This window comes from Malus domestica, chromosome 17, assembly GCF_042453785.1.
Source record: "Malus domestica chromosome 17, GDT2T_hap1".
In the NCBI taxonomy this organism is placed as follows: domain Eukaryota; kingdom Viridiplantae; phylum Streptophyta; class Magnoliopsida; order Rosales; family Rosaceae; genus Malus; species Malus domestica.
The window spans coordinates 34,060,008-34,070,727 of record NC_091677.1 but is presented as its reverse complement, the minus strand read 5'-3'; the positions used below and the strand labels follow the sequence as shown (position 1 = coordinate 34,070,727).

At 37.7% G+C, this 10,720-nt stretch overlaps 2 protein-coding genes across 2 annotated transcripts; both read right to left on the bottom strand.

Moving 5' to 3' along the window:
* LOC103417457 (polygalacturonase At1g48100-like) lies at positions 1–2,266 on the bottom strand. Its single transcript, XM_008355643.4, has 5 exons — positions 1,651–2,266; positions 1,358–1,525; positions 1,169–1,213; positions 876–1,083; positions 1–789 (listed from the first exon to the last, which is right to left on the bottom strand). Exons 1-5 carry the CDS (start codon positions 2,044–2,046, stop codon positions 206–208), a joined length of 1,401 nt encoding a protein of 466 aa, XP_008353865.2. The 5' UTR covers positions 2,047–2,266; the 3' UTR covers positions 1–205.
* A 2,588-nt stretch (positions 2,267–4,854) lies between these two features.
* LOC103417458 (glycogen synthase kinase-3 homolog MsK-3) lies at positions 4,855–9,254 on the bottom strand. Its single transcript, XM_008355644.4, has 13 exons — positions 8,883–9,254; positions 8,269–8,460; positions 8,069–8,161; positions 7,900–7,959; positions 7,517–7,789; positions 7,185–7,259; positions 7,046–7,102; positions 6,813–6,953; positions 6,228–6,278; positions 6,033–6,128; positions 5,868–5,951; positions 5,358–5,460; positions 4,855–5,248 (listed from the first exon to the last, which is right to left on the bottom strand). Exons 2-13 carry the CDS (start codon positions 8,380–8,382, stop codon positions 5,166–5,168), a joined length of 1,230 nt encoding a protein of 409 aa, XP_008353866.1. The 5' UTR covers positions 8,383–8,460; positions 8,883–9,254; the 3' UTR covers positions 4,855–5,165.
* Positions 9,255–10,720: the final 1,466 nt, after the last annotated feature.

Here is a 10,720-nt window from a genome sequence, read left to right as displayed (position 1 = left end):
TTAGCTAGGACTCAATTTCATTATCTTTTTCAATTAGAAGAAAAGACAATACATATATAGGACATCAAGATGAGGAAGAAAGAAAAGGAACATACTTCATAATTTTTTTTATAGGAGCACATAAAACAACTCCTCTATACTCACATAATGATCCCTCTACTAATTTTTTACAAACGTGGATAAGTTTACAAATCAGACCAGTTAATCAGCAACGCTCAACGTACTTGTCCAGTAGGGATCGAGGAACACCATCCAACAAGCAAGAGACTGGTGGAATTGTCAGCGTCTGCAGCTCTCCATAAGCATTCCAACAATACGGGTCGGATACCTTGTCTCCTACCGCAGGAAGGAGCTCAACTTCTGAGAGTGTCAAGTTAGTGCATGGGAGAGCATCACTGCAGGCAAAATGCATTGGTGAACTCCGAACGTCATAAGTCCCCTTTATGTTTGAATAGAGTATGTCAGATACGAACACTGCTGAAGTTTGGTTTGTGCACCCTTTGGTAAGGCAATAGTATTGGTCAATCATAATAGGGTTTCTAACATTATCCATGTGAATATTACTGAATGTTACTGCAGATACCGATCCAGACCCGCCCTGCCATGTCTTGATCCTAACTCCATTATCCGTCCCTTTGATTATCGAGTCCCTAACTGTAATGTTAGAGACGCATGCCCGCGAATTGTGATTTCCGAGACTCCCAATGCTGATTCCGTGACCAGGTCCACAAGTGATGTTCCGTATGTCTACATCATAACAGCCTGATCCAATTGATATACAATCATCACCTGCACAACACGAGAGGTTTTAATAACAAACAGGTAAAATTGAGAAAGAAAAAAAATAGAAGATTTGGAAGTAGTTTAAGGCTAACCATTAGAAATGACTGAGTTATAAATTTGGACATCATTTGTGTTCTCTATGTGAATCCCATCTGTATTCGGACTTTTTGCAGGGGCGGATATAGAAATGGATTCTATATGCACATTCTTACAATTATCAAATCTGAAGTGGAATTTGGGACTATTCTTAATTCTAAGTCCTTGAACTGTCAAGTTGGAGCTCATGAAGAACCTCAGGGCCTGCATTATTCAAATTCATGTCATTCAAGCTCATTACTAAACATATATACATGATTACGTATCAAAAGCAATGGTTTCAACTTACAATTGGGCTATCGCATGGCCCTGGCAATGTGGTTCCATTTATCCCCTGTGTCATTAAATTTTCAAAGGATCAGAAATTGCTTGAATCACAAACCCCACACCCCCCGGGGCCCACCCCAACCCCGCAACCACCAAAATAAATAAATATATATATATCAGACAGGATTTGAACAATTTAAAAAAAAAATACCCTATGGGGTTTGCAGGGAAGATTCCACCATTTCTCTCCTCTCCCATCAATTACACCGCCGCCTTGCAGTGACATCTCATTGACTCGGTAAAAGACCAGCCATTGGTGCCTGCTGATGTTCTTTGGCCAGGACTCTGGTCCATCAGGTGGTACTAGAGTTCCATCAACCTTCTCAGTACCAAATATACACAAAACCAACAAAAAAATATTTAGTACTTCATCAACTAATCGGCCTAAAGTCCTGAAATAAAGTAAAGGTTAATCCAAACAAAGGCCTAGAATTAGTACATTACCTGTAACACCAAGCCCCCAAGGCAGGGACCAGTGAATATTGTAGATTGTATCATGAATGAGAAACCTTGGGGAACAAGGATCCTTGCAGCAGATTCATCACTTTGGCAGGCTGTGTCCCATGCCATCTTAAACGCCGCGGTGTCATCAGTTTGGCCATCTCCAACAGCACCAAATGATCTTACATCGAAAGCACCGGAGGAATGGTGCGGATTGGTAGGCGGCTCTTCGGGAGGACTAGCAGGCTCAGGTGAGGAGGAAGGAGGTTGTGAAATGTTGGATTGCTTGTGAGAGTGCTTGTGTTTTGTATGGTTATGCCATCTGGCTTGGGTGGACATTAATAAGAAGCAAAAGAATGAAATGCAGAAAACAAGCAGTGACAACTTGCAATTCTTCATGTTGGGTTGCCCAATTTAAATTGATTCTATAAATAACAGAGAAAAGTTCTACTTTTCACTTGAAATATATGGATGAAATTCAACAAATTTATGTCAATGTCATGAAACAAATGTGAGAACAAATTGCACCCTATATTTTGGGAAGTAGAAACTAGTGGGACAAGAAGAGAGCAAGTTGCACAAGGTGAGAAGTTGAGCTTATTGGGTTTTAGAATTCATGCAGAATATATATATGCAGAAAGGCTGATGAGTCTCTATATATAATAGTTACTAGCAAGTGTTGCCAGGGTTAGTGGAAGGCCAGTCCAACTTATAGTTTTCTCTCTTCCTCTTGTTTAATTTAATACTTTGATGGGGCGGGAAAAGGAAGCCGACCAATACCATTCAGGCATTGGCCTTCTTTTTTTAATTTATTTAACTTTTATTATTTGTTGTGGGTTCTGGAAAAAGGTGACGAAATAACAAGATTCATTGAAATGGGTGGGTAAGGTGGGAAAATCCATAAGCGCCCCATGTTCTTCCCATAACTGTCACTTTCTTTGGTCTCAAATATAGTTAGTGGCACGATCCCTCCTTCAGTTTTTTTTTTTTACTATTGAAAATTAATTGACCCAAAACAAGTAAGGAAAAGTCCGGTTTGATAGACTAACTGAATTATAGAGATCAAAACAATTACACACTTAAGAGCCATCCCCGTAGCTCATGTGTTTATATGAAGTTGAACGTTGGATAATCATTTCAGTTTTTAATTTTATTTTTTGAAAACTGAACAATTCTGCTTAATAACTATTTTAGTTTTCAAGTTCCTAAAAATCATAAAAGTCAAATTGAAATTAATTTTTATTATTTTGGAAATTGATAATTATCGAACAAGTTTTTAGTTTTTTTTAGTTTTTTTTTTTTAACAAAGTTTTTAGTTTTAAAAGTGAAAATATAAACTAAAACTGAAAAAAAAAAATTAATGATTTATATATCACTGTATCAATGTTAAAGTACTTCCAATTTGATCCCACTCGACATCTTTGGGAGTAAGCATCATGTGCGGGTGCCTAGCTTGTGACTCTTGTCCCTCCTAGGGTCGAGATAGATTAACTAAGACAAAAGAATAAATTTCTCATCCCTTGGTGTTAGGGTAATTATTGTTTATATTATTTCAATCATACTTTTTGAGGTTTTCTCATGCTTTAAAAGTTGTTGCTTAATTTCCCGTTCTTATTGTCGCATTGCGTCAGAAAATCTAGTGAGATCACGAGGTCAGTATATTACGATTCTATACTAGAAATGGCTTACAATAAGTGAACTATTACGTTAAGATTGAGTAATTAGAATTTTTGTTTTTTTTTTTTCAAATGATAGATTTTGTTAAATTAGATGTTAGATTAGTCACCAACGAGATTCGAACATACGCCGTCATGCAAGGGCTCAAAACTTTTCCATCACTGTGGTAAAGGGCCACTTGCAAGTAACTAGAAAAGTTTATTTCCTCTTCATTGCAAATTCTCCTTTTGACAATAGTGACATTGACATGATCCCCCTATATAATGTCTCATAAGAGTGAGTGAGTGTAGGCAATTATTCCCTTTCCCTAATGGTTTGTTTCTTCCTCATTTGTGGCAATCTAGGGTTACAAATTTGGTTTGCAATGATATGCGCCATGGTTGCAGTCCATTTTTTGGAGAATCATGAAAATCACTAGGGAATTCTGGCAGTTTTTTGCAACGTAATACGTTTGTGTTGTAGTATATATATTAAACCAAACCCCATACACCAAACAGCAAACACACTTGCATAATGCATAATGCAGTCCCTTTCGGTTTTCCAAGTGCTATTAGGAATGGGGTGTGACTTCGGCCGAAAAGGATTCCAGATCGAGTTTATCTCTCTCTTGAGTTAGGCAGCCCACCATCAGCTATACATCTCCAATATTTATATACATATATACGTGTGTGGTATATCTGATCTCGCCGACCCATTGATCTCACACTCACTCTCTCTCTCTCTCTCTCTCTCAGCCAGGGATTCTCAGTTGCTTGCTGCTTCTTCAAACTGGTCCAACCCTTCCTCTATCTTCTAAATTTCTGCCTGAAATCGTGAAATGATTAGGTGGGCTCAGCTGCGTATAGCTTATTTTTGAACTCTATGTGGGGCGGTGGATAATACACTACGCTATCCATTTGTGATAACTTAAAAATACAGCATTACCTTATGCCTTGTATGAATGTGCAGAGGTTGTAAATGTTGTAATTGGCACTTGTATACTTGAACTTTATCTCAACCATTATGATCGGTAGTTTTTTTTATTTTTTATTTTATTTTTTTTAGTATATCGATGCGATGGCAAGTGCCTTCGCCCATGAGCGGTAGGTCTCGGGTTCGAGACTTGGGAGCAACCTCTCCATAAATGGGGGTAAGGCTAGCCGACATTCACCTCTCCCAGACCCTGCGTAAGCGGGAGCCTTGTGCACTGGGTACGACATTTTTAGTATATCGATATTTTTACACTAAGGAGAGGAGTTCGGCTAAGCCTCACAATGAGCAGTCTAATTTAGTATCGAATTCGCCATCCACAAGATTCGAACTTAAAACCTCTCACTTCCAAATGAAGAGCAATACCACCATACCGAAGTACTGAGTAGCATGATCAGTAGTAGTATTAGCTTTAGGCCGTGGCATTTCAAATGGAACATTTCACCCAAGTGCCCCCCATATTGGGAGAGAGTGCCAATGTTGGCCTCTTATGGATTGCTTGCCAATTTTATTAGGGTTAGGAATGTTAACTAATAGGGTTGGTGGACAGAACAAAGGAAATACTTTTAACGATCAACTCATTTTCTGATACAAAACCTCCTTGCCAATATTTTCACTTCAAGGGTGTGCAAACCCATTAAGATTTGAGGCACATAATAAGCAGAATAAACTTCTTAATCTACTTTCTTTTACATACAAGGCTTAATCGGATAAATATAAAGACAAATAAAGGGGCCAAAGAAGAAGGGATTAATAAAAAAAACAAATATTACAGCTTCAAATCGACGATGGCATATAGATGGGACAGAAGCTACGGTTCTACAGCATCCCACTTGTTTCTGTGCAGATCAGACATCAACTACAAAGAACGGTCACGACCCAAGGAAGGCGCACTGTTTTCTTGCGTGCTCCGGGATCAGCTTAACAAGCATTTCTGCAGGCACTCCCTTCAGTTCTAATCAAAGTGGGATCATTAAAAAGAATTACCAGTTAGGATTAGACTGCTCAAAGAATAAAATGAAAGTGATGGAAGTACAGTACAAAAAAGAAACAACGCTTATTACCATGAGCCTTAAAGTTGAACAAAGGGGGAAGGAAGCGTCCATTTGGCAAGCGGGTGTTAGGATCACGCAACTCGTCAAAGAAGGGATGAGCTAAGGCCTCCAACTACATTGAAAACATAGCGCTTTACATTAAAACTTGTGAAAGGGTAACAAGAAGCTAAGCTCAAGTACAAAGATTAAATCGGATCGATGCGGATCACAAAAACTGTACAAGGCATATGTCATACGTGGGATGCATGATAATTAAGGTCAGACCCCAGTAACACACATCCATAATGGGACAGAAGAAAGAAGTATCAAATGGACTCCACATGTGCTTGCACATGCAACAAAAATATCAATGAATATTTCTTAGGATGGGGACATCAAAACCTAAACAGCTTAGCATTCGTACGCCTAAACCGATCTTTTGTTTTTTGGAATAAACGGAGGCCTCTAGTGATTATAGGATGAATGCAAAGACAGCACAAAAGAGGAACACTGATAATGGATCCCATCAGAAATACTCACAGCTGTACTTCGAAGGTTTGGAGAGTACTGCAGCAGCCTTGATACGAGATCCACAGCTTCTGGGGGCATGCGCTTGTGAAATATCTGATAATCAATGTTGTATAAAAGGATATTAACATCCAATTTCTTTGACAGGAAATAAACAACAAGTAATATCCCAAGTACCTTGTGCCACGGGTGAGCTTTAATTTGGGGAAACTTAAACTCTGTGTAGTTAGGGTTCATGCATTTTATTTCCTCCCTCGTTGGGGTACCTAAAACCTGCATGAGAATTGAATAAGTTATTAATGAGAACTATTACCATTAACCCAACAGCTTAACCTTAAAAAGAAAAAAGAAAAAATCAAAGGCCGCAATCACCTTGATGATTTGAACAAGCTGGTCTACTCCACTTTCTCCGGGAAACAGGGGCTGCAGAAATAGATATTACTTAATTAGCACATATATCAAAGCCTAGAGATGAAAGTGTAAGAATATGAGTATGAGATAGAGAAGTTTTAGGACCGGTTATAGGTATTCAATTTGGATAGAAAGTCCTATTGATGAAAGGAATGCTGATCCTTGACTGAAAAGGATTTTGGTTAGCATCAGGAAACAAGTGTTTGTTTCCGATGAGGATTTTGATAGGAAATCCTGATCTATTTTGGTGAAGTCTATATGTATATATACAGTGACCTCTCTTCTCACAGAACTAACGCTTATATTGGACCATAACCTATCTGTGAGTCGAGCTCTTGACAATCTGCAAGAGAAGAGAAGGATCACTGAAAGTTTGCTGCAATGGCTACGAGTTCTGGTGCAGCTGCAGGTATGTTTTCCTTTCTGGTTATTTATGTGCACATAACTGGGTTGGTTTCCTTTTGTTTGTGGTTCCTGTTTTGGTCTTGGTGTTTGTTTGTTTACAAGTTCTTACAGAAAGAACACTCACTGAAGAATAATAACTACCTGTCCAAGCAGAAGTTCAGCTAGAACACAGCCAGCAGACCAGATGTCAATGGCTGTTGTGTATTCGGTAGCACCAAATATAAGTTCAGGTGCTCGATAGTACCTAGAACAGATGTAAGATATGTTGGGTTCCCCTTTTACCTGTCAAATGTACAAACAATTCAGTATTGCAAAATCATTAGCCACAGAAAAAGGGAATGTATCTAGAGAATGCCAGGATGCAGAAAACAAACCAAAACTTTCGCACTCCCAAAGTCACAGATTTTAAGCTGGTGAGTATGGGGATTGACCTGTTAGAATGGGGATAGACGATCAATTAGTCTATTCACACAACTAGAACCAAAATACAGAACAGAGCAAATTCCAACATACCAACAAATTTTGCGGCTTGATGTCCCTGTGGCACACTCCAATAGTATTATGAATGTAAGCAAGAGCTCTACAAATCTGTAAAAAGATACAAAGAATTAGATGAAAGATCCAATAACTACCGAGTCATATATATTATTCTCCGAAAAATTGTAAAAAATAATTAGAACATCACGCAGAGTTTCCTCAAAACATGTATGTAGTGTGGTTCAACAAAATGAAAAACACACCTCATCTAAAGGAATCAAAAGCAATGCTCTACAATTCAAATGATATATATGGAAAGGAACAATTTAGTAAAGTACTACAGAATTAAAATGTAACAAAAAAAATACCTGGTAAAAGTAAAGTTTAACATAAATATGGGGCATCCTCTGGTTCATCTTACTATAGTGCTTGATCACCCTATGGGCAGTCTCGGGGACATACTCAAGTACGAGGTTAAGGTATAGCTCATCTTTTTCAGTTGTCGAAAAGAAACAATGTCTAAGAGACACAATGTTTGGGTGGTCTAGAAGACGCATGGTTTGCAACTCCCGGTTCTTGTACCTCTTGTCTTGAAGAACCTTTTTAATAGCAACAGTTTCACCAGTTTCTAAGCACTTGGCCTGGATAAATAACAAATCAAAATATCATTCAGCTAACCGCAAAAAGTTTATTAAGAATAAGCACATCAAAAGCCGGAAAAAAATTACATAAAAGCAAAACGAAAAATTACCTGGAAAACCAATCCGAAAGATCCATGTCCAACAACGCGCTCAGCCATATAGCTTATTGTCTAGAGTTATTAAAAGCAAAATCATATCACCATCTATTTGAAACGCCTGAAAGTTGAAACTACAAAATGCAGCCGTAGGAAGGGAAGAGAAAGCATTTCAAAAGCTCACCTGTTTTGGCTGGCCATTCTTTCCACCAATAGTTGTGACAATAATATGACCCGCCTCCGTTCCATTACCATCAACAACAGTTGCCCCCATTTCCTGTAAATGGAAAACGATAACATTTTACAGATTTCACAACCAAAAGGAGCTTGCGTAAAATAATAAATCTCGAGTACAAGTCATAAGAAGACAGTCACATAGTTTACCTTGTCATCCCTAATTTTCATGTCATTCATCTCATTTGGCAAATTATCGACACCGACTGCATTTCCACCGGGCTCTCTTAGACCAGAAGCAGGAACCACACTTACGGAAGCCATGATCTCAGACGAAAAGAACTCAGCGAATCGCCTTCTGGATTCCCCTTCTCAGCTCAATAAAACAAATCAATAACTTTCCTGCCGAAAATACAACCACGTATCAAGCATTCACCCAAAATGCAGTGAAGTATTACGCGCAACATAACATTTTCAAATTTTCATAGGTCAAAATCTGCCTAGTTCTGCTCGTCTAATCCTCTATCGCGCACACTAGTGCCGTTAATTAAAATAAAAAAAATAAAAAACCTAAAGCAGGTCCTTGTATTAACTACATTCCTTATTTGGTGAATCTATGAACTGTAGTTTCAAGGATATTAGTTAATTAAACAAGAGTCGGAAATCAGAAGCCAAAGAATCCAAACCGAATTCGTTTCCAAACAAATCAACTCTTCAAAAAGTTCATAATTTCACATTTGATTAAGCAATTCAATGAAATCAAATTAGAATTCGTACAAATTCAGCACACAAAAATCAAAATTGAAAAAAGAGAAGAGATTTACCGATTGGCTGGGAAGTTGGCGGAGGTGAGGGGATCGGCGCGACGGAGACATGAGCCGGCGATTAGATGGCGATGTGAAATTCTGAAACTTTGATGTCAATCAATCACTCAATCTAACTATTGATATAATTGTACAAACCGAGAAGGATAACTACGAAGAAAGAAAAATGAGATTTTTTGAGATATGGAATTTGGAGAAAATACAAGTTGAATGAAATGGATTTGGTCTGGTTTGGTGGAAGGAAGAGGAGAGAGAGAGAGGGAGGCAGTCAAACTCAAAAGCGGAGCTCAAGCATTTATGTGTTTTTTAACATTTAATATTAATCAACTAATTAATTATCAGTAATCAACTAATAATCTCTCTCTTTGCCTCCTTCTTCGGTCCTCAATCATCTCTTTCTTTTCAACTTTCAACAGCCACTCTCCCTTTTTTGACCGGTCAAACCCCTCATGGGGCCCCACCGCCACCTTCCCTTTCAGAATTTTGTCCTTATTCACAATTATGAATCTACGATGGCAGTTGGAGACTTGTCTGCTCTCCCCTCCACATGACTTTCTTTGTCCTTCTTCATTTTTTCCAAGGCCCAATTCTTATGGAGGGGCCCAATTCTCTTTGCCTCGTTCTCCATATGACTTTCTTTGTCCCTCTTCATTTTTCCAAGGCCCAATTCTTATCCTGGGTTGCCTGGCCCAATAAATTAACTAAGCCTAGTCATATTTGGCCCAAATTTGATTCCTCAAACTTGACACTTGAGCAAACTAACATATTCAATTAAAAAAGAGTTTGACTTAAAAAGAGAACATATTCAATCAAAATAGAACCCAAGTTTTTTATCTACCAAGCATAACACGTTTGTTTCACATATTAAACATATGAAATTGGCATATGCTTTTTCATCTATAGAATCTGGTTTTCAGTTGTGCTAGAATGACCCTTTTTTTTTTTTCTTTCTGAGTACATATGTATTCATTATGCAACATTCTGTTCGAAATAAATACTAGAAAGTCCAATTTGATGTCTCCAAAGACGTTTATCTATTAGTTATTCCTTTGTACTGTTCTATTGTTCATGGACAATGCATATTGGACTCATTATGCAACATTCTTCCCAACAAAATAATAGGAAGTCTAATAACGATGTTTATCTATTACTTATTCCTTTGTAGTGTTCTATTGTTCATGGACAATGCATATGTACTCAGTGTGCAACACTCTGTCCGAACAAAACACTTGAAGTTCAATCTGATGTCTCCAAAGATGTTTATCTATTAGTTATTCTTTTGTAGCGTTCTATCGTTCATGGACAATGCTTGGTTAGGATGGGAATATTTACTTTACTAATGGTTTAAATTGATAGGGTGTGGAAAATGCAAAGTTTAACATGTTTTTCTCTAATTGCAATTTGAACTAAGTTTTGTTGAGATAATTAATGGTCAATAGCCCGTTTGATAACCATTTCGCAATTGTGTTAAGATAATTAATGAAAATACATGGGGAAAAATAAGACTGGTTAAGACTAGATGAACGATGGTTGGAGAGACGTAGAAGAATTGTATAAGGAAAGAAACACAAAATGATAACTAAAAATAAAAAACTATTTTAAGTTATTTTTACTTTTAAGATTTTGTTTTCATTTTCATTCTTTTTATATAATTATCTTATATCTTAAGTACAAAATGTGAAAACCGAATTGTAAAAATGAATCTGTTGACCCTAAAAACTACCAAGCCTACGTGGCGCGCAGGCTGAGTAATCTATAAGCTAATTACGTCATTCGATGAATGCGGGGCGTGCCAACTCGTCGGTCGAGCTCGGCCGAGGAGTAAAATTTGTTGATGT

Coding starts and splice junctions, on each gene's coding strand:
- LOC103417458 (XM_008355644.4), bottom strand. CDS start 8,382: ATGGCTTCCGTAAGTGTGGTTCCTGCTTCTGGTCTAAGAGAGCCCGGT. Junction 7,790..7,899: donor CTTTCGGATTGGTTTTCCAG/GTAATTTTTCGT, acceptor TTATTTATCCAG/GCCAAGTGCTTAGAAACTGG. Junction 7,260..7,516: donor TTAAACTTTACTTTTACCAG/GTATTTTTTTTG, acceptor ATCTTTTTACAG/ATTTGTAGAGCTCTTGCTTA.
- LOC103417457 (XM_008355643.4), bottom strand. CDS start 2,046: ATGAAGAATTGCAAGTTGTCACTGCTTGTTTTCTGCATTTCATTCTTT. Junction 1,526..1,650: donor TTGGGGGCTTGGTGTTACAG/GTAATGTACTAA, acceptor GGTACTGAGAAG/GTTGATGGAACTCTAGTACC. Junction 790..875: donor TAACTCAGTCATTTCTAATG/GTTAGCCTTAAA, acceptor CGTGTTGTGCAG/GTGATGATTGTATATCAATT.